Consider the following 26,510-nt stretch of genomic DNA (forward strand, 5'->3'; position numbering starts at 1 on the left):
CTGATAGCGGGACTCTCGACCTTGCAGGCTCACCTGGCCGGCTTGTTTTCAGCCCAGAGGAATGTGAGATAATTCCCTGCCTTTTAGACGGGGTCAGAGTGTGTGGGTGAGGTGAAGAGTGAGGCGAACAGGCCTGTAGGTGTCCAGAGAGAGGAAAAGCAGGACCTTTGGGGCGAGATCAGCCAGGTGCAGGCTTGCTACTTACACTGTGCTAGCGGGAGCAAACAGGAACCGTGTCAACAGCTCAACAAAACAAACCAAAAGGCATCATTCTCAAGGCCGGCCATCTATTGTCACTGGAGAAAAAAAGTACATTAAGCTGGAAAGAGGTCACACAGGGTCCAGTTTCAGAGGATCCTCCTCATCTGACCCACTTCGAAGCGGATCACCTATAGAGGCAGGAATGAAAGGAATGCTCAAGTGAACTATCACAGTACCTGGTTGTTAGATTTAATGGCAGCAATTTTCTGTCCTCATCTCTGATACTTAGGATAATACAAAGGGTGGTCCTGCTGCTCTGCTTCCTCATGCAGAGGCAGAAACACAAATAAAAACAATGGGAAGCTGCATAATGAAAACCCTGGAGACCAATTAGGATAAAAAACCATTATCAGGGAGGAGGCAGCAAATTACATTCACTCTCATTAGTGTAACAACGTTGTTTTTTGTGCACGTGTCTTTTCTGAATGTTTATTAGTAATTTTATTTTTTATGTATCTGTGTGAGAATATGACAGAAGAAATAAGATGAATCAGCAGCAGGTGTTGGTGCGCCCTCAAGAGGGCGGAGCTCCGTGTCAGAGAGGTGACGCAACGGAAATGAAACGTCACAAATATTCACGTTCACAGGCCGTCGAGTTCACGGGCCGGGGACACTCCAAGCACAAGCATAGTTAAAAAAAAATGCATCTATCTTGAATGAATGACTGATTTCATGCACCACTACAGCTGAGTATGCTAAGTGACTCAGCCGCGATGTCCGTGACCTACAGTACGGCCACACCGAGCCTGGCTAGCATGCTAACTGCTAACCACGGGGACGGTAGAGGCTCGTTTAGCCCAAACCGTTCTGAATGTGAGGAGAGCACGTGACCGAGGAGGCCGAGTGGATTATATTATGAGTGAACGAGTGGAGGAGTTGAACCGGGAAGGAGACGGTGGAGGACTTCAGACAGGTGAGTACAACAACAACACACTGCTGAACTCTACAGACGTCAATAGCCGTCCACGTCGTTGCCTAGCAACGTAGTTGCGTGTGCGCGCTTCGCTGTGTGTGTAAAGCCTCTCTCCGTTATAGAGATGGGATGTCCGACTCCGTTTGATTGGGTCTCCGCTTCGCCGCCATACTTCTATATTTATAATTGATAATCATTTGTTTGCACATAAGTGGTCTTTTATTGATGTGTAACGCAGGGACATTTACACATTTTTACACAAATACCATTTAAGTAACATAGCTTTTACTTGTGTATAATACTTGCCAGAAAGTATTTTTTTCCAGTATTGACACATTTTAGAATATATAAATAAGACAGGTTAGTGATAGCTGCATAAATCGAAAAGCTTTACAGTCCCCTAAAACATTACTCGGGAGTGCTAAATGTCTATTATGACAGGGTTGGAAATGTTCTGGTAATTAAATACATTTAGATCCATTAATTTTTCTCTCACAACCCCACAATAGCCTCTAGTGACATCCCAGCAACCATGCGTCTTGATAGGCGTTCTGATAGCAGGGTTTCAGATGGATCGAGTCTTTCTTGGGTTCTGATGGTGTTGTGTCATTCATCTGCGATCCAGGATCCGCCTCTCTGTCAGCTCACATTCACCCAGCAGACTAAGTAACTGCTCCTCGGTGAGATCTGGTGATCCACTCTACAGGAAGACACAAACATAATGGATTTTAAAAACAAATCTATGATTTTAGACCCACGGGGTTAAATCAACACAAAGTCAAGAATCTGTGCACACAGAAGCTGGTCCTTTTAACAACCCATTATGTACAGTAGACAGCATCAAGGTCACGTGTCCCTATTTATTACAGAAGTGATGACAAATTATTTTTCAGCTTGACTGCGGATATCTTCCTAACATCCTTCCTAAATGTGTTCCCATTACGAACATCCTTCAATAGGCTGAAAACTCAGCTCTTGACAACGTGTTGTATTAATTCATGAACTGTGATAACAGTGGCAGTTCATAATAATGTTGCTGCGCTCCTCCCCTGCGCTTAGTTGGAAACCGCACTTCCAGTTGGATAGGACTGTTGTTTTTCTACTGATAAGTCCGACTCCTCACAGGCAGCCTTCTGGGAGTGCATGTGAGTTCAAGGAGAAAATCCAACCTTCTTAAAGTCGTGTATCTGGCAACTGCGATTTCTGATTTCATATTATTATTGGCGATGTACACTTTTAATTCCTTTATCATGTAATAAGGTGAGACATCTCTAGATGTGAGAATGCTGTACTCCTTTGAGACAATCCAACATTCATTTTGTTCCAATAATAACAACTCATTGTAAGCATTATGCCAAAAACATATTGAGGAAAGCCAGACCTTAAATCTCTGAGGTGAATAGTCTATCTTCGAAAAAGTCATGATATTAGTTATTCTGTCCCTGACTCCGATGTAGCTCAAGGCGGAAATAATTGATTCCTTTGGCCATTTGGAACAAGCTGTAAAGGCAACATTGACATATTATCTCCTTATGTATTTGTACAGATTACGCCAACACGATATAACAATTAATTTGTGAGCTTTACCGCTGCTGGTCGGAGGGAATTTGTTACCTTTGGACAGAATCCGGGGAGCGGTAAGCCCGAGACTACAGTATCTAACTGGTTGTAGCTGCACAGTGGTATTGATCTGTGATATAAATTTCCCATAATGTCAAATTGTTCATTTAATATAATAGTTTCGATTCATTCAGCTTTAAGATCCACAGACAAGTAAAATCTGTATTAGGGGGGATATATATACACAGAGAGACTTTTATGTCCATTCAGTTGATTTCAACTCTTCCCCACATCCCGCTGAGTCGCTCGAGACAAAATTGCATTCCTGTGTCTCGCCTATCCCCGCTAACTGAAGCCAATGCTCTTCATCGATCATCCGTAGTCCTCATCTGACCAGACCACCCTCTGACACCCTGAAGCCCCTCGCCAGGACCCAGCCGCTGATAGACAATAGTGTCCATGTTCAAAGTCCTCCACGATGCAATGAGAGACACCCTTTAGGTCATGACAGGTCGGGGCTGTGTTACTCATTTATGACCCCTGCAATTACTCAGAAGCTGAAAATTGAATTATTCCAATGGACAGGAGACCACAGGCACCATAGACACATTCCAGCCTTCTTGCGATGCTTGTTTCCCCCTTTGACATGGCCCTTTCTCTGTAGACTTGACCTTCACCTCTAAATAGTGAAGTGAGATGAGAAAAAACTCCTAAATCCACGTTGCATGTGCATACCCTATGTGTCTTGGATCACTTAGCTTCCATGTTTATTCTACGTTTTGCTATAATTAACACCCGCTCACTGGATTTGTAACTGTAACATAAATTTGCACAAGCATAAGTGAGCCATTACTGCAACTTGAGACGCATGGCACACACAAAAAAAAGCCACAGGTCGTTTACAGGCATGTCGGTGTTTCAGTGTTCCTGAATGTGGCAATAAAAAAGTGCCCCACTGGCTGGAGTATTAATGGCCAGAAACGCCTTTAACCAGTACCAGCCGGTTAGATGGGAACTACAAGTTAGACTTTCCAACACACAGGAGAGAAAAAGAGATGGAAGAAAGAAAGTTCTTTTTTTTTTTACTGCTGTGACAAAATGCTGTGACTCTTTTAAAAGCGGTTGACCTCAGGTGCCCTTAATACTAGGAAGGCCAAGGGTGTCTGTGGGTGACTGATGTGTGTTTTCCGAGTCTGTCTACTCTCTAAATAGCCAGTTTAACGAAAGTGCTTCAACCAGCTTCCCAGTAAGCACGACATTCATTCCAGTAAACAGTAAAGAGCTGCCAATACAGGAAAGCCGTCCAAAGAAAATGTGCCATAAATTTGATTGAGTTTGTTCCGGAGAGTACCCTTCTTCCATGGGATTATCAGTCGACTGGTTCCACAAGGAAACGGCTGAATAGAGCAGAAGATAAAACTTCAGAACTGCAAAAAGCTTCTGTTTTCCACGAGTGGCTTTTGTGCAAGCAAACACACCGCGAGAGAAGATGTAGATGCATGCTAATTATAGTTTTTTTGGGGTCCACCGCCGACTCCAAGTCAGGGGAAGTGTGCATCTGTGCTGGCGGCTACACTTGAGGCTGGTTATGGAGTTTTTCCCAGACATACATCCTCTGGCATTAAGATGTGAAATACAAGCTGGATGTGGAGTATCTATAGACTCGCGTCACGCTGGCAGTTTTTTATTGGGGAGAGTTAGAGGCCTCGACAGCTTTATGGAAAGACAGAACACCATTATATACTAACTGACTTACTGAACACATACCGAGAAATAAATAATGCAAGAATGAAATAAACGGAAACGAAACCCGTCCATAGTCATTAGGAGAACGCTGTGTTGGGTTCTTTAATGATCCGTTGTTGTTAAAGTGCATTCAAAAGCAGCTGCGTTTTCAAAGTTTCTCCCTTCCACAGTAATATTTCCCTCTCAATGCCTGCTCCACTTCCCTGCTGCTCAGAGTTGTATTGAACATTTGTGATTTATTCGAGTCGGAACAACAAGTCATCAGCGAGAACGGCCTCGTCGTGGCCGCTTGTGAACCCCACACTTACTAGATGATTATCTATTATTTCATGCATGAGCGATTCCGTAGATGATAAGAGCGCTTTCTGCTGCCGGCTACGTCGGCGCTCCACTGAGTCAGTCAGTCTGGGAAAAGACGATGTTGGAGTCAAATAAATCCTCCAGCACGATATGTCTGGTGGTTTTTGTCAACGTTACAGCTCCCGACATCTCGTACTGCTCAGAAAGCTCTCGCTTTCCCACCTGCTATCCAGACCCAGCAGGCTCTGTCTGACCTGTAGCCACACACTTGCAGATAAAGTACATGTGAAGGGGATGTCACTGCCCTAGAAAGTTTCAGTGCATTGCGTTCATTTTTACATTATGTCATGTCACTTCTCTTGCTTGTGGACCTGAATTGTACCAACGGTGACGGTGAGTTCAGTGTTTTTGTCTGCCCTCTAGTCAGAAGGAGTCCAGTTCCTCTCCCAACAAACAATGGCAGGGGTAGGTGAACCGCCGACCTTGGTAAAACATCAAGGTTCCTGCTCACACTCCTGTATCAGTTTCCCACCTGGCGATGAATCACACAAAGCCAGAACTGTTGAGCCCCCCAGCTATCTGCCCTGCAGTAGACCACCACCCCTTTACAGCTCACTGTTGCTCCTGTACACACAGCACGTAGGACCGCTTCTCCACAAGCGTGCGCTGCTCAGCTTTCAAGGTCACTGACATCAGTCGCATACCTCTACCGCTTTGTCGGACAGAGACCCAGCGGCCTAGCGTGGGAGGGAATTCTATTCTGTGTGTTGAGCCCGCAAGCTGACGACACAATCTGGTGACATGACTTTCATATTAATCTAAACCTGTTTAAGGAGATTAAGTAAATCTCTGCATTAGACACACAACAGTCACGCAGGGAAAAGCGAGACTATTGTGGAGAACCCTTTTTGCGAAAGTGTCTCTACTTCAGGAGATCATATAGTGGCGAACAAGAGTAGACCGTGTGACAAGCCAAAAGCAAACAGCCAAGTAGTCATGGGTGGAATGAAGAACAGAGGGTGAGAGAAGCTGAGAGAGAGAGAAAGAATCCCTTTTATCCACGACTCCTCTCTTCTGGCAGACCTGACCGGCCCTCCTGTGGAAAAAGAGTTGAGAAACTGCAGAGGTGGCACAACCTCACAGATTCATGGCAGCTTTGACTTATCTCGGGTGGGCGCCTTCTTTCTGTTGGAAGGACTGTAGGTGTGTTCACTATTTACAAGTCTCACGCTGATATAGTTGTATGATTCCAGGATTCTATACTGTAGTTCATTTTTTGTGGTTTTTAATAACGTTTGTCATCCAGCCACGTATAAAGGAATCTGGATTTGATATGAGATTTTTTGAACAAGCTCAAGATTTGAAAGCTGGATATAATGTAGTCCCCATGAACACTAGAGAGACCTGACTAAAATGAAAAAGTGTGTACAACTAATTGCGTGGGCCTGATAAGACCAGGATCGCCCTGCTGGAACCATCCGGCTTTACTGTAAATGCTGGGATTGTCCTTCCTTTGGCAGTTGATCCAGGAATGCAGCCAAATGAGAGTGCAGGAAAACGATCATCTGTTGAGTTGACAGATTATTTTTTTAAATGTATTTCTCATGACCAGAGAACAATGACAGTCACACGAATAATATAATTTTGTAGAATAAAGGCCAGTTCTGCACAGGAAAATATTATTTACAGCCAGAGGCGGAGAAAATACTGGAAAATGAAAGCAGAGAGGAGAGATTCTTTGGCAGTGAGATGAATTTCACGGAAATGGGAGTTTTGTTTGGATTGAATGAAAGGTGAAGCAGAGATGACGCACAACATTACAGGTCTCAGATCTGTATACAACGCAACACAGCTTTGGTTGAAATAAATCAGCGCTAAAAGGTAAATCAGGTCGATCTCTAGACAAACACTTGAATTCTTAACATCACACGCTGGAATCAATCAAACTGATGCTCAGCGCTACAGTGTGTGAGACCATCCGTTTGAACATTTTCCACCTTTTACATGTGCTAGACGAAACACAGAGCCGCATTCTTCCAATGTGTAGACACAACATCTAATATCCAATCCACCCTGGCAGGTTTTTATATTGTACTTCAGTGAAACCTTATTCATTATTTATTTCAAACATATTACTAAAACATAGTAAGACGTTTCTCTTGTCCTCACCGACTGTAAGTGGATACTCCTTCTTACAAAGGTTTGACAGACAAAGGAACAAATAGTATGATCTGGGCCACAGTATAAACGTATTATTATTTTAGCTCCATATTTTCAAAGTCCTGAGAGTGTCATTGATCTTCTCAAAAGGAAGAATATAAGAACGTCTTCCAAAACGACCTTTCCTGAATTGTTTTGCCTTTGATTTAACTTCACAGTTCAACTCAAACGCTCGTTCTATCCACAAACTGATCTCTTCTTACTCGTATATAATACACCAGAGAACTATGCACAAACCCCGGTGCACACATCAGGTGTGTAAAGGCCGCGCAAAGACGTTAGATTTACGGGTGTGACACAAATCAACTTTATGAGTACACTGGAGCTGTGTGAAACCGGCGGAGAAAGCCCTCCGGGACAAATTCCGTCCAAGTAAATCTTTTCCAACCACAAAACAAGCTTGGCGGCACAAAGGATTTACACAGTGAGTGTTTGCCCTGCAGTCGCTCACTGGCTTCAATCATGTAGTGACAGTATATAAAATGCAATGCGTCACACTATATATTCAACGAGTGTCAAATGAAAGTCGAGAGACTGGTGGTTTTGATGTTTCATGATCATAATGAGAGAACGGTTTCCTCAAATGCAGCTCGGCTTAATTAGCAAAGAATTCCATTAGCGCGTCCTTTATTAGACCAGGAATAGGTTTGGGTTGCACAGAATGGTGCCTCGTTTGATGTGAGGGTGTAGCTGCCACGTCATGTTTTTATATGGCCTCAGTTTGTGAGCATCTTTTATGTTTAAATTAGGCATGCATGCATCACGTTGCGGTTCATCACTTTGAGAAGCGACGCTTCTGTAAATTGAAGTTCACACATTTTAATATTTGCTCCATCGACAGCAACGCTGTGAAGAAGAAAACCGGTAGTTTGTTGTGCAAGACCGGGAGAAGCGACGCCATTTGAACAATGACAAAGTCAAACCACTAAATCTATCTCCAGCACCAAATTCAGAGTCATAAAAGTCAGAGAAAGCAGGAATCAGAGGGATCCACCTTTTGTTCTCCAGACATTCTTGTGTTGTGCCTTTAGCTACAGGGTTTGGGGAAAGAACGGCACTTCCGTGGTTGTAACTCTGCAGTGGCTCCTAAAACCCGACAGAGCTCAATGGTTTCTAGGGAACAGTGTGGAGGGTGGATATCGAATCTGAGCGAAGAATGCGAGAAAGCAATGAAACACAGCGGAGGACAAAAGGCTATCGGTGGACCGTCCCCGCCCTCGGGTCAAACCTGTGTACAAAGCAGAGAACGATATTTAACTCCTCGCTGAAGGCAAAACATCCATCTGACACAAAACCGAACTGTGAATGTGTGAGCGGGGCTTAAGGCATCGATGTTTGATTGTGGGGACTGAAATATGAATGTCATTTTGAGTAATTAAGATGCTATGCAGTTATAAGTCAGCTTAATAATGAACATGTACCATAAAAGAACAGTAACCAAACTATTCTTTGTAGTTTATGTTGTATCTTATAATTTAATTTGAATCTGAAAGGTCATCAGTTAACTGTTCTTCATCTCCTTCAGATCCTTAATGATGAATCTAACAAGTCAATGTTTGCTTGTCCTTCTTCTCTCCCTTTAAACTTCTGGTTTTCTGGACCTGCTGATTTACACCGAGGGTCCGTTGGTACTTCAGCGTTGAAGTCTTGGATTGTAGGTCACTCAAGTGACACCAACATCATACCATATCTGTTCTATATTAAAAAGTAGTCAAAGCTGAATGATTGGTTGCCTCGTTCTCAAACTAGTTGCCAATGGCAACCTGGCAACCCTTTGCGTCGAGCCCTGGCTAGTGATGCAAAGAGAGAAAAGGAAAATTGAGAAAAAGGGGGAAAAACACGAGCCTGCAGAGACACGAATATATTGCATGTGATTTTCATGGTCCCCTTGTGAGAATGAGAGAATGAGCTGTGCACTTGTAATAATTTGCGACGCACATCTCAGCGGATAGAAGCAGTGAGGAGTGCTATAACACACGCAGACAGTGTAGGGATGTGTTCTGTGTGCGTGAACGAACACGGCTGCTTTGAACTCACCGTCATCTCCTGGCCCTGACCCAGGATCTCCAGCTGCTGTTGGATCTCTTGGAGCCGCCTCTCCTGCCCTCTTCTCTCCTTTATATCCTGCAGGACCTTCTCTCCTGGCTGCAGGTCCCCATCGCACTCCCCGCCAACCTCCGAGCCCTGACACACAACAGACATGACCGGTTCTCACAAACATCTCATTTCACACGTGCTCAGGTTCTCTCCTTCAGCTCAGCACACAGCTTATGGCTTTCTCTAGGATACATTTAAATAGGGAGCAAAGGCATATGATGGTTCATCGCCATCAATTTGATGGAAGGTTTTCCAATTCTCCAAGATTCTTGAGTTACAGTATGCTCGCCTCTGTTACGGTCATCGTTGTCGTGTTGTTAAGTGTATAGATTAATCTTTCTTCCCTGCTTTTTTGCAGACGGCACAGAGTACATTATACGACCTGGGAAAGGCCAATACCTCAGCTACAGCTAAGGTCCATACGGGCTCCAACATAAATCACACATTTATGGCATACACGTGCACTGACACAATAGACTGCAGGCTGCAACCAAGGCAAACGTTGAAACTGGGTCAGGAGGAAATGGGAGTTGTGCTTGGAGGACGGCCGCTGATAAGTGAGAGGCTTGTCTTTCTGACCACAGGATGGAACGTCGTCAGATTAAAATGACGCAGCTCGATCATACATATTCAAACTAAAATGCTGTGCTACAACGGTGCTTATACAGAGAAACAGTAGGAGCTGAAAAGCACGTGTCAAAGAATAGTCATACTGTTCATATCCTTCCCCAACCACAATTTATTTATTTATAAATAGGGAGGGAAAGACATGGCACAATGAATAACTGACCAGTGAATGACCTGTGGTACAGGCATATTGTGACCTCTAAAAATACATGGCTACTCTATAAAAGCAGCAGTGAGGTCAACAAAAAATTGTTGGTTGTGAGAGGATGTTGCCAACCACAGGCCTGTTTTGGAGTGTCAGTCCAAGCGCCATGTGGTTGGAATCTCCATCTCTCTTGGTTAGCCTGGATGCCAGGCAGGCGTATGTATGATCTAATAATGTTGAAATTGATGGATATTTCATAAATTGTCGACATCTCAATAGGGGCTTGCATATGGCGAAATGGTAGGTTACCGAAGACAGCGGGACCCAGCAGGAATTGCTAACGGTTACTAAATCTATTTTGACACATTTACAGTATGATTTAATCTTAGTTAAACGCTGGGTAGGAGTTCTGTGCAATGGAGCCAGTATAAGAATGATTTCTTGTTAATAAGCAAAACAGACATGCCTACTCGACTAAGATAAGGTTTTCTATTTACACAGATATCAGGCTGAACTTAAGTTTTTAATTCTTGGCAAAAACAAGTGAATTTTTCCCAAGTGTGTGTGTGTGGCCTCACCTACCAAAGCCCCTCTGCCTCCCTATAGGGAAATAATGACAGCTTCTATGTGAAGCCTCTTTTAAGTGGTCGTTACTAGAGCCCTTCAGTTAAGACTCTGTTACCGTGACTACAAAAGCCAGGACCACGACGGGCTTAGACTCCTGTCATGCACCAGAGTGAGAAAAGTGGCGTTCCAACCAGGAAAAATAAAAATTAAAGTCTAGCTTTTCCACCGTCCTCACACCACTAAATGCACGTTTCTAAAAAAGCCCAAATCTTTGGGAGAAACTGTTTATTTAATTTGGAAACGACAGCTGTCCTACTTTTCGAAAAACGAGACTGCAAACTTTCAAATTGTCCAATTGCTTTAAATTGCTTAACAATGATAAAGCTATCAAAGTTTGAGTGGATTTCGCATATTCAGTTTGTCATGTGTTGTTGTTTTTTTACCAATTCCCTGTTGCTAAACAAACACCTGATGAATTCTGATGAGTGTAAGGGGAAAGTCCATTCTCTTTGTATAAACTTCACTGATTTGACCTCAATTACAGCAAAGATAGATGTCATCATCATAGAAGACATCATCTTGGCTTTCACCTTCTCCTCTCCATCTCTGGCTTGTAGTGACTTAGTTTAGAAAAACGAGCACTCTTTGTTTATGATATTCAGATTCAACAAGATAAACCAGCAAGATTATCTTTTAATTCCAGTGGATTAAAACAAGACAAGGGCCCACTTCCAATGTCCACACTCACTGACTCACGGACTCCGAGGTGTCCCATTGCCAAATCGATAAGTGCTTGAGGTCTCTGGCAGATCATTTGTGTCCTTTTGTGCACAAATTCCATAAATCTGCGTTTCTGCAGACTTTGACAGAGGGAATTACCCACAATTCACAGCTCGGGTTAAAAAAAAGGTAATATTCAATGTGGTAAATTACTGTTATGGATTCATATTGTAAAATGAAATTGTTTATCGAGATATAGTGATAGACAATTATGTCCCCTAAAGTGGTAATATACCACAACTAGCTATGTAAAGATATAATGAGTAATGTTTAGCATGCTAACATGCTCACAATGATTGGTTATTATGAATCCCACTGCTTTTTGTTTCGGTCCTATGCTCTATAGTCATATTCTCTGCCTCCACCAGCTATGCAGGCAGGTCTTGCCAAGGAATACAGTAAGATTACGCCATAATGACAATTCTACCATTCTGCTGTTTATCAGTTTGACCACATTCTAGTTTAGACTGCATGCTAACATTTGCTACAACTGAGTCTGATGGGAATGTCATTAGCTTTGCAGGTATTTGGTAAACCAAAGTTGGCTATATGTTGAACTAGTGATGGTGCCAGATAGAAAGTTACAGGATCACAACAATGACTATGATTCATCTGCCAAGGGACGTGAATTTCTGTACCAGATTGCAAGGTAATCCATCCAATAGCTGAGATATTTAACCAGAAATGTCAAACTTATGGTGGTCAGGCTTCACCGTCTAGAAACCATGACTTTCTCTACAAAAGCCATCCAGTAGATGAGATGTTTTACAGGATAAATGAAAACTAGGGCTCTGTACTATGAAACAGGATTTGGGGTTAGCGAGGTAACTTCAGGTTTAACTCCAGGTTAACAGTGCTGGTTCACACCTTGCCTGACTTAAAAAAAAAATCTAAGTAACACATTTCTTTTAATGGAATACATAAAATGTACCTATATTTCAGATTTCTGCTCTTGATGGTCCATTCATTTAAACATTCATACAGTCAGTGATTATTTTTGCCAGATGTCCGCGTTGGGATAATCGTTCTGTTTCTCTGCCAGATAAGCTAAAGATTTTCTAAACTCACTTCATAGTACAGAGCTGGTGGCACCTCAAGATTTATTCTCTAGGTATGACGGTGTACTGTAGAGGGCAAAAAAAAAAACGAGCCGAGAGAGGTGGACAATAGTCAGAGAAAAAGTCGCAAAGTCGCAAATTTGCTACTTTAAAACTAGCAAATTTACTACTTTACTTCAGAAAGTCACAGACTTTATTACGATGCTAACAACTGGCATTTATGCTAGCTAAAATCTCATGAATCCCATTTATTTTTCTAATTAATACATCACGGGTGACAACGCCTTGTTAAGGTCCTTAGGGTGATGGCTGTTGATGGTTATTGTTGGTTAATTTTATATGGGCCAAATTGTCATCTTATGGGTGTTTATTGATCAGACAGTTGGGGTAAATGCTAGCGGTAGCTTTCACTTGTTGTCATAGCAATGGCAAACATCCGGTCAAGCAACGTGTTTACTTCCTCAATGACTGCGATAATAAAGTAGCAAATTTGGGACTTTAAAACTAGGAAATTCGTGACTTTGTAAAATCGCAAATTTGCGACTTTGAAACTAGGAAATACGTGACTTTATGAGGTCGCAAATTTGCGATTTTGAAACTAGGAAATTCGTGACTTTATAAAGTTTTCTTTTGGCATATAGTCACGTGCACATATCGCCAATATAAACAAGTTGCTTGGATCCGCTAATACTGGATGTTTGCCATTGATATGACAACAAGTGAAAGCTACCGCTAGCATTTTAGTTTAAGTGGCCCTAATACGCCGTCGTATCTAGGCACCCTGAATGTCACAAATTTAAACATTTTGAGATGTTGTTGAGATATTTCAGATTGTAGTGGACAGCCTACAGACACACTGACAGACAATAGACACCAATGAAATGCCAAGATAAACATACTTGATCCTGTAAGCAACCTTGTGATACTGCATGTAAATGTGTACTTGCTTTGACAACTGACAATAGAAAGCTTTATGAGATCATATGTGTTAACCCGACACAGGGCTCATTTTCTGTTTTATTGAAGACTCACACACAACTTATTACTTGCAGTACTTTGTCCACAATGTTCTTTAAATAATTGATTAAACAGTTGTACGAGTGCAACAAGTTTAGATCCATTTCCAATGCACTGGCAAGGATAAACTGAGAATTATTCTATGAGCTTGTGCCATTGAAATTGTAGTAATGATTCACTTCTTGGAGAAGACTTTGCCCTTAATATATTCCAGTGATTGTTCTGAATACATAACAGTATTCGTGCTTCATCTTCTGGAATGTGTGATAGCTTTAACTTTGTATGAAGTTAAACGGAATGACTTCCAAACAGAATTACCCAAAATCTTGGTAACTGGCCTTCCTCCTTGTAGCCACTTGAACACAACTTGCTGTTGAATGTCTCCATTGACCGCTGGGAGGCCACAGTGATCTAGACGTTGTTTTCATTCAGTATGAAAAATATGTCAAACACAATTATCCTTTCTAGAGCAAAGCATGTCAGCCTATTGATGAAACGCCAAACAAATGCCACAGACTTAGATGTTGCATTAGTGTCACGAGTTGATATAAAGCGCAGGATTGTAAATATAACGCTGACTGCCAAGTGTGCCTGGAATGCAGAATGAATGTTAATTAAAAGAAGAAGAAGGTTGTTCGTGCGTGATGTGATGTCTGAGAAGCTGTCCTTGTTTCAACCTGAGGTTGGGATCTTGCTTTCCCACAATAAGGGGAACAAATGAATGAAATGAAAGCATTATTAAAAGATTATTTGTATCAGATAACTATAATCAAGCATGTATTTGACATTCATTAAGTGGTTATTGATATCCTGTCATCAATGTGATGATTGCAAATAGTGTCAATACGTTCCATTCAGTGGTTGTCATTGTGTGTAACAGCTGCAGCAGTTGATGGATGATCTGCTGCTGTCCAAAGTGATGAAATAAGATAAACTGCAGGGATTATCTAATGTTTATGGTTCCAAACAAATCTGGGAGGCCCAACACTTCGACAATACAGAGTGTGCTTTAACTTGATGTTCCTGTTAAAGGCACACATCATTATATCACGTTGATCATATTAGTTTTATGATTTAGTGGAAGGAGCCATGTTCTTAGATACATCCTGAAAAAACAATACAAATTATTATAATCATCTTTGTATACTGTAAGTGTCCTGCTAAAAGTGCATTATATATATGGCCAGAAGGTGAGCCAGGCCACGGTTTTCTTCAGGTTTCTTCCTTACATCCGCTGTTGAGGTGGACTTTCTGAGGTCAGTGGTTCGCTGAGAGAGCTCGACCACCTTTGTTCGCACGCTCCGAGACAAGCTAAATAGGGACGGCATGGTCTGAGGCAGCTAATCCAAGGAAGTGTCAACAGTTAAATCCTAAACGCTACTGCATACTCCAAACAAACTAATTCATACAACGTGTGATCTCGTCCATCCAGTTCTGCATACCTTCTTAACTACACTAGCTAAAATAAAAAATAAAAAAAGATGGACAAGCTGTCCTGGAAAGGATAATAGAGACGTCTGCACAATTCAAACAAAGGGGAAAACAACTCATTGAGGTTATCCTTGAAAAACACATTTCAAACAGCAGTTTGTTTTAGCATGCAGTAGCCACCAAATGGCTAATTGGCCTTGGTTCTGGGAGCTTTATTTATATTTAACACAAACAAAAATAATGAAACCAGTTATTTAGTAACCTAATACAATCCAATACATCAGCCCTGCAAAAATTATACCTAAGGCACTGATTCATATCTACAATATGTTAAGTTAATGGAGTGTAGTGTTTGAAAATCCTCTCTATTTAGGATGATGTGGCTGTAATTAGATTATTGGTATCTTAAGTGTAATTTACGATGCAATGACGTTTCTTTCTAGAAAGCGGTTCATTTGAAAAGATACAGCCTCGTGTTTGTGCTCAATAACTCGACTTAACGACCTTTGTCTGCATACACGCAAAGAGACTGTGCTGTTGTGATGACGGAGCCAGCCACACTGACTCACCCAAAGAGGTCTGGTGTTGTTCAGAATATCACGCTCCTCTAGCACTCTCCGTTTCTCTGCCTCTGATTCTCTGCAAATCTTTAGTGTAGTAGGAGCTCTGGCTGTGCCACGTGGACCCAGGCTACCTGCCAAGGCCTGTCGACATGCCTCGCCACGAGCACTCCCTGTGAGAGCTCGGGAGTAAGCCGTTCGGAAGCCATGGCTGAGAGTCTCTTGACTTCTCTCATTTCCCTGCATTCGCCGTCCCTCAAGAAATGTTGCCTAGCTATGACCTGTAGTCATCTGCCAAGTGCTGAAACACAGATGTCTGCCATACATGGTATATACCTGCCTGCATGCTGACAATAGCAAGGTAATGCAAATGGTTTTGATCCTGCATCACTCACCTCACGCAAAAGCTATCTCTTGGCAAACCATAATTCCTTCCCCTAACTCCCTCCCACCGTAACCGAGGTGAAACGAGGTGAAACAAGGTGAGGTGACCTCAGTGTGAATGGGGAGAGCCGTGAAGCTGGAAAAAAAGGTGATGTTTTGAAGAAGCCACTGGGGGATTTAAAGAGCACAGAACGTTGATCTGAAGAAGATAGAAAGCCAGTAACTCTTGTTGTAGATATGTTGTTTATGATGCACAGCAACTTTGCTTGCGCTTGGAGAGTCGTGGAAATGTGCACAACAAGTAAAAGAAACTAAAATTTCAGTTCACCTGCCATTTATGTATTGGAAAGCTAGGGGTAATCATATTTACAACCTTTACAAATGTATCAAAAATGAAATTTCTTTGTATCTGGGTCGTCTTTTCCTTCTCCAGAGATTATGTTTTTACGTCGGTATTTGGATCTGTGTTAGACAACTTTGTGATTGCTGCACATTCCTGAAGTATTAGAAGACTCGCATGTGATTCGCTTGTGGGTCATCTGGACTTTATACTTGCTGTTTTCAGAAATGAGGGTGGTCTGGAGCAGTCACTGCACAGATCAAAACCGCCTGGTGCATCCCACAATCCAAAACGCATGTTGAATGTGATCCCGGGTTCAAATATCTGCACCACCTGTGTGTTCTCCGCATCATAGCAGAAACCAAAGAGCAATCCAAGGTCGACAGTTGTCAGATCTGTTTGAAGTTTTCACTTGTGGTGTGGAAGAAAGTCTTGCATGTGTGATCCCTGCGAATCATTGTAAATACTTCACTGTCTATGGCTTTTACTGGTTCAGAAAGACCTCCACCGAGCATCAATTCACTGTGAAGTGAAGTAATAAGGTCACAAGAGTGTTTGCCAAATAATGACAGACAAAATACATTTGAACAAAGAGCTTAAGAAGCAGATGCATGTTAAATATTTATCGGAAGCATCTGGAGGGTATGACGTCCAAGCATCTCTCTGCGCTGCTTGTCCCCCAGTGACACCTGCTGCGTCAGTTACAAGGTTTGACCTACATTCCAGCTCTTGTACAATGAGGTGGCGCTTTCACAGCGATGAGAAAATATGGGCCTATGAACATTGCCAGTGCAGTGCTTAAAAGAATAGTTCGATAGTTTGCCAGCTAACAGCGAGCCTGCCGGTGTCCAAAACCACGTGTCGGTTTTACACTTCGCTTTTCGTATGAATGAGACGTAACGTTGTAATGAGATTTACTTTACAGTGTGTTCAAACAGAAGGTGTCGAGGGATTTTGCTCAATTGTTTTGCATAAATTTGCCTGCTTAGTTGACTGACACTCACTACCTTTAACGTTTCTTCAGAACAACCAGCTAGAGGTGCTTTCTGGGCAGGCTAGTTGTTTCCAGTCTTTGTGCTAAGCTAACCTGGCTGTAGCTTAAAATTTAGTGGTATTGGTCTTCTCATCCAAATCTTGGATACAAAAGAAAAAATAATCCCAAAAAATGACAAACTATCCCTTTTAAAACATTCTGCCATGTATTCAAATAGAAAGAATGGGTATGATAATATTTTAAAATCCTTTAATGGCTTTTAATTTGGATCATCGAGGAGATTGGTGAATATTTTAAGCATTGTTTATTGTCCGCAGATGATTTTGTGACTGAATAATTCACTTTGGAGTGTGATAATGAGTGGAACAGTTGAAGGTTAGATCTCAACCAAAAAGGGGGATCACTGCCTCTGTGCATAACACCAATGGGAGAGGCGTTTATAAGAAGACAATAAACTGGGTCTGATGGGAATTATAGGGTGGGGATGGGTGTGGAGTCTATTCTTTTCAGCCAAGTTAACTTTGTGAAAAAAACGATTTGTCACGTGACCTGACATCTCCATGCTTCTGCAGCCAGGCTGCAACGATCTGCAATCTGAGGCTTTTCATATTAGCACTTCAATTCGGATCTTTTCATGATAAAACACTATTTTTAAAAAACACACACACATCCATTTACTGGCAAGTTGATTGCCAGTGTGATAAATGGAGCCAAACGTCAGCCACTGGTACAAAATAGTCACATTCTTCTGTTGTGAATTAGCATATTTCCAATATTTCAGTAGGGGGGATGAACAATATATTGACTGAGACTAAGAGGATAATATTTATTTTTGTGTCTTCCTGTGCGATTATCGAGAAACGTATTGTTCTGTTAAAAATAACGTACATAACATGTGTTACCAAACTGTGAACACGTCGAGGTCAACCAGTATCCTGAGACTTTCTCTCATGAATCACAAGGCTTACACTTGATGATATAAAATAAGAACTAACCCACATTTTCAATGAGTATAACGTGACCAGAGCTTTTCCACAGCTGTTTAATTATATGACCCGGACCAAATAAGATAAATTTGCAAACTATCTGCTGACCACAATGTGTTGGTCGAAAGGGCGTTTTCGGTCCAAACCTCTGCTCGCTCACTTAACATTGGCTGTAGTTAAAATCATGGGTGCTCATCAGCAACCACACAATGTGACTAAGTGACCTCATAGTCTTACATCAAAATATAGCCAACCAATGCACAACAGAAACACAGCTGGGGTTACTATGCAAACACAGAAGGAGTTGAAGCCCTGCTAAATAGGGGAGGGATTCGTTGGATAGTGACTGAAACCATATTGTGCAATGCCATTCATTAATTTTCATTGTGATCACACTATCAAAAAAGCCACATTAGAGAAAATAAACCCACATGTCATTCACACACCCATGTCTCCAAACACCAGCTAATTCTCATGACAGAATCCCCCTCTTCTGGCTTCAAGCTGTGGGTGGTGCAGGCGTTACCGCACAGTGGTACAGTAGGGCTGTACTGTACGTTAATCTTATGGTCCAACAGATGTTTTTAATGACAGAAGGGCTATTTCAGCTGACAGAAAGCCTGAGAAAATGGGAGAGAATAAAGAATGTAAAAAAGAGCAATACTGTCATAAGCACAATACCAACGGTGTCCAAGGAAAACACTGTTCAATTGGTGTTTTTGAGTCCGTTCAGTTCAGATCTCCCTGACCTTTTCTGACCGGAAAGCATAAAAAAGAAAATAACTCTTTGTATGTTCAAGGCTTTCACCGTGACTTCTTCTTCAAATACTGATGCGTATGCCATTATGAGAGGGATTTATCAATCCAGTCAGTGAAGAATAATATAAACCTGCCACCACATTGACATGCAAAGCAAAAAATGCAAGAAAAACCTAGAATGCAAAGATGACAAAGTTCATTCAAGAGATGTTGACCTACAAATATATCCGATTTTGTACTTTTCTGTACCAAAATGTACCGATCCAACTAGATAATCGGCTACTGGTCTTCATATTCAGTATACATTATCTTCACTGTATATGGAGTAAACCGTCCTGCATGTATAGCTCCAAATGAAAGGGAAAGTCTTGTTCCTTTTCTGGAACTGGCACTCCTCTACCTCTGCCAGCTCTGTAATTAGCTTCTGATGGAGGGGGGGGAGCTCTCCTCTGTGGCAGTATCCCGGCTTGTGCCAGGCCTGGTAGGACCACATCCACCCTCACAGGCTCAAGTGAAGGACCCACTTAGCCAGAGTGGCTAACACTGAGGTGACTGCACAGGAATGCACGGGCCGCTTTTTCCTCATAATGTCAATCAGGACTTATTGGGAGAGGATGCCGCCAAGTTCTGAGATCACAGATTCAAGCCTTGACTTATCCTTTATGAGGGAGTGCTCGCTGGGGAGAGGTGAATAACTCCCTCTCCCATGTAATATGTGATGGATCTGACGTGGCCAGAAAAGAGGCAACAACAAACATGCATATGTAGGTCATGATTTAATGGCATGGGGAGGAAAAAATAAAAGTTTCAGTGGTGTTGAAACAGATGATCTCCTTTTTGTGTGCATTAGCGACTTCCCTGGAATGTGCAAGCAAACAAGCTCGGTTCCTGAATTACTGTGCAAATGGTTTTAGTTAGGAAATCTGACTGGTGCAAGCTACTGCTGAGAAGAAAGGTAACGGCAAAACAAAAACATATTTATTTTTTATGAGCATTTTTTTAAGATTCACGGGCAGTGATGTGGAATGAATGGCTGGTTCTGAAAGAGATTTATCGTCAGTGCAGTCTATCTTTAATATATACCACACCAGTTAGACGGGCTTATAGGGCAAAGAAACAGCTACTTTTTAAGAAATGCAGGTGTGAGGTTCACCAACCTTTCACTTTATATTCTATGAAAAACACACAAAAAATACTGTGAATTGTTATGTTTCATCATCTGTGAATCATCTGCTGACATTTACTTTGAGAGACAAAAGTCTTGTGTCATTGTTTAATTCATATTTTACATCATTTGAAAAGGAATGCCTGCGTTTGCCATTTCAGCACTAATGGAGAGCAGATGATGGATGGATGATGGGGGATTTACTTTCCCCCAAAACTCCTTTAACCAGGCAAGATGATTAAAGGGTGGGAAGGGAGGGAAAGTAGGTTACGAAGAGTAATATCACAGTTTTATGGGAGAGCACAAGGGAGGATTGTTTTAAAAAATGAAATAGGTAGCGATTATAATGCTGTCAATCTATGTGTTGCATAACTTGAATCATATTTGATCTAGAAAAACTGGAGAAAAACTACATCCCACTCAAGGGATGACATTTTGAGAATCCTTATCATCTAAGGAGAAAGCTGGAGGCAGTTAAGTTGAAATGTTAAGCCTCGTTTTACTGCCATTCCCTTACATCAGGTGAATGACTGAATAAATTAGCGGGAAATCAGGAAATAATTACGCCAGCAATATAAATAATCTAGACATTATGACAGATCATGAGCTATTCCATCACTGGGATTCAAGTGCTCAAATGGGATTCAAGTTTTTCCTTGCCTACATCCAGTAGTCGTAGTAGAAAATTGCACCCTGGGTTCACAAAACGGCGTTGTAAAGTTTTTTATGACTTCAAAAACACAATTTTCCACTGACAGTCTACGCAAATGATGAACATGCCATCTGGCCTTTAAAACGTAGTGAGATAAGGTCCTGAGATAACTCACTGAGCTCACGTCTCGGAGCGAGCCCGAACCCAGGATCAAGGCCTGGAAAACTTTTACAGTTATAAATCTCTGTTAAGTTGCTTCTCCACTGTCTGATGTGGTGGTGATGTACTCATCATATTCTAAACTCAGACGATGTGCAGTATTTAAACGGTGAGCATGACGAGTTGGTACAATTCAAAATGTATTAAATATATAGATGCAAGTCAGGGAACGGACAAAATATTAGGAAACGGACAATAAGTCTGGAAATAGATACAGATACATAACATATTAGAGAGACATAGAATATTATAATTGTATCAAACTTGCCATTACTCATATGGAAAATAACAAGTCAAAGCAAAATCTTTACATTAAGTTTAGTAAGAGCAAATAATGCATGCGAGGCGTGGAAAAGTAGATGGAAAATGAGGCAACCGTCCGTTCCAAATTACAACAGCTTACGCAGTACTGCCCCCCCGGCCTCCAAATAAGGGAGTGACTCCCTGAGGGTCAATAACAAAGGATTTTACAAGGGGCTGCCGTTGATGCCTTACTAAGCTTGCAATAAGACATAATGATCTCGCCTCAGTGCAGTCTTGGATGGTGTCTGGAGGGGTTAACGGTGCTCTGTATGAACCCACTATAATGTAGACAGCAGTGCTGTTGGATACGTACCTGGGAAACTCTGAGGTTTGTGTATGAGAGAAATCCTTTGACAGGAAGGAGAAGACCAATTTTGGAGTCAATGTCAATCAGCTGCTCCAGGTCGGAGGGCTCCGGGGTGTAACCCTGGTCTGTCAGGGCCGACACAGTCCACATGCCCTCCTGGAAGAGAATCATTGCTGTAATAAGTCACAGCCCACTGGGTTCTAAGCCTGACGTGTCGTTTAGTGGCAACCCGAGCAGGGGACTGATAAACATTAGCTTTTGCCAAAATTTAACAAATCAACCAATTCTTGTGACACTGATTTCTGTTTCATATTTGCAGATATTCTCTAATCAAACTAGTGTGTTTAGACATTGCAGTGGTTTATTTGGATGTGGAAGAATAGCTCATTCCTTGACTTCTGACAGGTCTGGTTTGTCCTTTGTGTTCACATGCACATTGCAGGTTTTTTTGTTTTGTTTTGTTTTGGGGTTATTTTTGTCAAACAAATCAATTCCATCTTTAAATTTTTTGTTTGACATGTTGGGGACAAACAGTTCCTTTCTTTCTTGCAGCGAGTTAGATGGGAATGTTGATATCACTCTATTGTTTTTTTGCAGCAAATATGAAACTACAGCCAGTTAGCTTAGCATAAAGAGTGGAAACAGAGAGAACAGCTTTAAGAGATTGAAGATACAAAACATAACATTGTTATTAGATTGAGCTTTAGAGGAGCTATAGTAGAAGGATTTTGTTACCTTTGGGCAGAGCCAGACTCACTGTTTCCCCATTTCCAGTCCTTATGTTAAGTTGGGTTTTTCCTTCATAGAGAATTTCGAGGTGGCCACCTCTGTCAAATTTCCTTCCATCTCATGAATTCAGTGGATTCCTGGATCACGCCAGTGTGGTGGAGCTGTATCGTAACCAGCGCAGTGTATGATACAGTTGATGTGCTAAATTATATATATTATATGATAAAATATAATTAATGATAATTATATATATATATATATAAAAAAACATGTGGAAAGCCCAAAAAATGTATTAATTAATTAATTAATAAGCAATTATAGAGTTTGCAGAATCATCCAACAAAGCATCGTGATAACTTGACCATATCATCAAATGGAAATGAACATTTAATATCCAGGAATTCACATTCAATTCAATTTAATTTACATCACACCACATCCTGGGTCCCTGGACTGTCGCATCAGATAAGGGAAAGCTCCCTGAAAAAAAATGTAACGTGGGGAAATAATCAAGACACCCCTAATTATCCCTGTAGTTGTCATTTTCTTCAATCGTATAATTATTTTGCTCGAGCCAGTTGAAGGCAACCCGCCACAGTACACGTGCACGTGGGTGTGTTGTGCACGTGATCTGGATGGTACGACCGCCGCCTCATTTTGAGCCAGAGAAAACCGCTGAGCTACTGTAAACGAATCATCAGCATCGATCTCTTCACCTACAGTAATTCTCATGAGAAGAAATCAAAGTAATGTATTACCCATGTCAACCTTTTCCTTTGATCGAGCACGAGATTACATGCACTACTGCAGCACCAAAAATGTTCTGTGATTAGTTCTGACTGCTGCAGATTTACTGCCTCAGGTTACTAGAAGAACGACGCAAAACTGTGGAGCGAGAGTCAGTAACATCGGAAAAAGTGTGCGAACGGTGAGCAGCAGCTTGTGGTGGATGTGTCCCGGGGGATTCAGCCAAGAAGTGACTGAAGTCCTCAGAACTAAAGACACATCACTGCCAAAGTCCTGGTGACATGAATAATGTGCTTGCTCTATTCTGACCATTTGTAATAGCACGCCTCACAATAACAGGAAGTCTTCCTCCAGCCAACCCAGAGCATCTGCACTCCCCTCACTTTGGTATCTGCCACCACAAATACTGCAGTATTTTTCTAAGAGTCGAGGCAAACATCATAAATAGAGCAGCAAAACAAAACAACCTCTGGCAATCCGTCCCACGGATGCGGAACTGTCGGGGTCGAGCTAAACGGGTCCGTATGTGAAAGGTAGTATGTTCCCTCTCACTTCCCAACTGGCTTCATATCATCTGACTTCACACTGGTCCACAGCTGCCTAAAAGAACTATTGAAGCAAATTAAACTTAACTTAAAATTAAAAACATTAGGGTGGTGTCGGTGTGTTCACAGTGAAATAGGACTGCTCCAGGTGGTGCGGGGTCTCAGATGAATCATCAAAGGAAAACAAGAGGCCTCAGTCTCTTGGCCTGAAGCTCTATCAGCACACCCTCTCTGTGAGCGTATCAGCAGCTTATATAAGGGCTCTATCAAAGATCCTGAATTGAGCATAAACACCACGGAGGGAATCGTTTTTAATACATAAAATGAATCCATAACATGCGGGCGTTCCATGTGAACTGCATATGGTACTTGACATCTGGTTTGTAATCTGAACTGCTTTGAGGAGTCAGAATCTCCTGCCCAGAGGCCGCCTGAGCTGCCAAGCAGTCATCAAAACATGGATGTCTGACCAATTTGACTCGATGCGCAGTTCTGAGGGCCAGAGTCTGGTTAACGGCATTCAAAAGGCCAAATGTTAGATAATAACACAGATTCCAAAAAATAAGATTGTGAAAAAAAATATTTAATTAACACCAATGCGGTTTTAAAAGGCTGCGGCTGAACACTGGAAGTCATATTTGCTTTCTATTTATAAGCAACATGCAATTTTTTAAATATTCGATTCGATAGGATAATCTGCTGCTCCCCATAAGACTTCTGGACATGAGGAGGAAGTATTAAGGAACTTGAAAAAGACTTATCCTACAGCATATGTTGTCTGTTAGGGATTCATGTCAGCCTACCTCGCTCGCTGCGCCTCTGGCACTGTCCTCTTCCTCTTCATCTACCTCCCGCAGGAGCTCGGCCAAACGCTCCTTCTCTGCCTTCGTCAAAGGCACTCCGTTCCCCTCACCACTTAATAGCTATTGCATTTGGGGGGGAAAAGACATTATTCATTCTTCATCTATCAAATTATTATTTGCATAACATTTCTATTCTTTTCAGTGATGCTCTCATAGGCTTAACATATATTTCTCTTTAACTAGAGACAAATATTTTCCTCACTGGAAAAAAAAACAATCGAGAGAATTACTCCAAGTCATTGGATATACCCCAGCACTGCGTTTGGCCCAACGTGAACTTTGACATACCTCAATGTTTCTCTTGACAAAGTCCTTCTGTTTTTTCTTGCCTTTGGAAGCCCCACAGTGGCTGCCTTCACGTTGCTCTTCCCCATGCTCCGCGTGGCTCAGTTCAAACGATTCTGTCGAGCTGTCTGGCCACTTTTCACCTGTCAGGCAAGCCAGACTTTAAATTCCAAAAAGTAAATATCCAAAAAGAAAGTTGAAGCTCTACTTAAAACAACCATTAGCCAAATCTAATAAGCCAAACCCATTTTAAAAAGCACAGAATTTCTAAACTTGTCAAGTATGACTTCTTATTCCATCATCTGATCCACATGATTAAAGCATTAGATATAAAAACACATTTTAAATGCAAATTGACTGCTTGCCCTGTAAGGCTGCATACTGGGTGTGAAGATTGTGATAAGAAGAAGCCAACCTGCATAAATGTCTCTAAACAAATCAACACAATGAATTCCTCACAGTTCTTGGGCTGGGCATCAAACACCATCAAATCTTGCAATGTTCATTGCAAGTTGACAAACTAAACAGTTATGCATTAACCTCTGGAAAACTGAGTTAGTGCACTACAGTCTGCACCAGACCATGAAAGAGAAAAACAACAGCTGTAAATTCCTTGAACTCATGGCGCCATCAAGTGCACAATCTAGGCAGTGCAACTGGATACTTGTAGTCAAAAGACCCATGGTGACATGGACAAATATGTGCTGCTTTTTTCTTTTATGCTCCATTCTGACCAACTCACTTTGCTCCAAGTACGGATTATCTCTGCCGTGTTTACAGTCAGGAACTTGAGTTTCAAACACAGGCACAAAGTTGTCCTCTTCTGCCTCTTTTATGAAGAAAAAAAACAAAAATATTTAAGATGTCTCAAAGTAGCTCACATTCACTGTGTGTAGTCTATTTTCAACCCTGTTTCTGATATGTAAACTGTTGCCTGTGCTTACCAGTGGGTGGTTCCAGAGCCAAAAACAACCTTGTGTTCATGGCTTCTTGGGCACATTCAGAGTGACCCTCAGGCTTATTCTGCTGCAGACAAATCCAGTGTTACATCACACCATACATGGTAAGAGTGACCACCTTTTTAGTCCAAATGAATACTGGTCTAGTGAACCGATAATGTAAGTGGAGTGAATGAAAAGAGTGTGTGTATACCAGGAGCTCTTGCCAGAGTCTTGCTTGAAGTTCTTTCCTTTGATGCTTGACTTCCTGTTCTTTGCAGGTCTTTGCAGACAGTATTTCATCGAGTCTTCTCATTTCCTCAATGGCTCTCTGTAGTTTGGAATCTTCATTCTCTTCATCAGTAACTTCAATGTGACACTGACCTAAAATATTCACAATAGTGTGAGGTAACTCGATTCAAACTGGATCCTAACACCGAGAATGGCTGCTCCAACACCACTTACTTTTGTCAGGACCTCTGGCTGAGGGGTTGATTGTAGTCTCTTCATGGCTACACTGTATATACAGGCAATTGCTTTCTAAAGTTATTCGAATTGTCCAGTTTTGTGAGTCAATAATTGTGTAATACCAATTTATAGCATTAGTTAATTACCTGAATATCAGTAGCATCGTTGGTCAAAACAACAAGGGCATACGGAGTTGTAGGACCGTTTCTGTCACTGTGTGGAAGTGACACGCTGGACACACGGCTACCTGTTTGCTCACTCGATGCGGGTCGAGAAATGTCCTCTAAACTACCTCTGAAAATTTCCATAGTGTACTTTTCTTAAGCTATAGTTCAAGAGAAAAAAAATACAAAAAAATAATTTTACATTATCAAATCTTTGTTGGCTAAATACAACCACTCGTCAGACGAAATCTACATGAGTTTGTCCGCCTAATTTGGTAACTATGGACACGAACAAACCCGGATGTTGTCACTATGGAAATGTGCATTGGTTACTATGGCTGCTGGGCGAAATCGAAGCAGCGTCAGTGACGCTTTAATCG

General features: G+C 41.7%; 1 protein-coding gene across 2 annotated transcripts; it reads right to left on the reverse strand.

Annotated features, from left to right (window-relative positions):
* Nucleotides 1-1,383: 1,383 nt before the first annotated feature.
* On the reverse strand, nucleotides 1,384-26,423 carry fsip1 (fibrous sheath interacting protein 1). 2 transcript variants are annotated; one of them, XM_084014304.1, is made up of 10 exons: nucleotides 26,113-26,423; nucleotides 25,964-26,015; nucleotides 25,713-25,882; nucleotides 25,505-25,583; nucleotides 25,303-25,389; nucleotides 24,564-24,703; nucleotides 24,216-24,335; nucleotides 21,398-21,547; nucleotides 9,038-9,184; nucleotides 1,384-1,874 (listed from the first exon to the last, which is right to left on the reverse strand). In XM_084014304.1, exons 1-10 carry the CDS (start codon nucleotides 26,272-26,274, stop codon nucleotides 1,785-1,787), a joined length of 1,197 nt encoding a protein of 398 aa, XP_083870430.1. In that variant the 5' UTR covers nucleotides 26,275-26,423; the 3' UTR covers nucleotides 1,384-1,784. The 2 variants fall into 2 exon arrangements, with proteins under 2 accessions (XP_083870430.1, XP_083870429.1); XM_084014303.1 differs by having other exon boundaries at nucleotides 25,505-25,586; nucleotides 26,113-26,422.
* Nucleotides 26,424-26,510: the final 87 nt, after the last annotated feature.

This window comes from Eutrigla gurnardus (genome assembly GCF_963514095.1).
Source record: "Eutrigla gurnardus genome assembly, chromosome: 7".
NCBI lineage: Eukaryota > Metazoa > Chordata > Actinopteri > Perciformes > Triglidae > Eutrigla > Eutrigla gurnardus.

Excerpts from the sequence above, each read along its gene's own strand:
- fsip1 (XM_084014303.1), bottom strand. The coding sequence starts at position 26,274 with ATGGAAATTTTCAGAGGTAGTTTAGAGGACATTTCTCGACCCGCATCG. Across the intron at positions 25,390-25,504 it reads GGCTCTGGAACCACCCACTG|AGGCAGAAGAGGACAACTTT; the intron begins GTAAGCACAGGC and ends TCTTCATAAAAG. Across the intron at positions 24,336-24,563 it reads TTGTCAAGAGAAACATTGAG|CTATTAAGTGGTGAGGGGAA; the intron begins GTATGTCAAAGT and ends CAAATGCAATAG.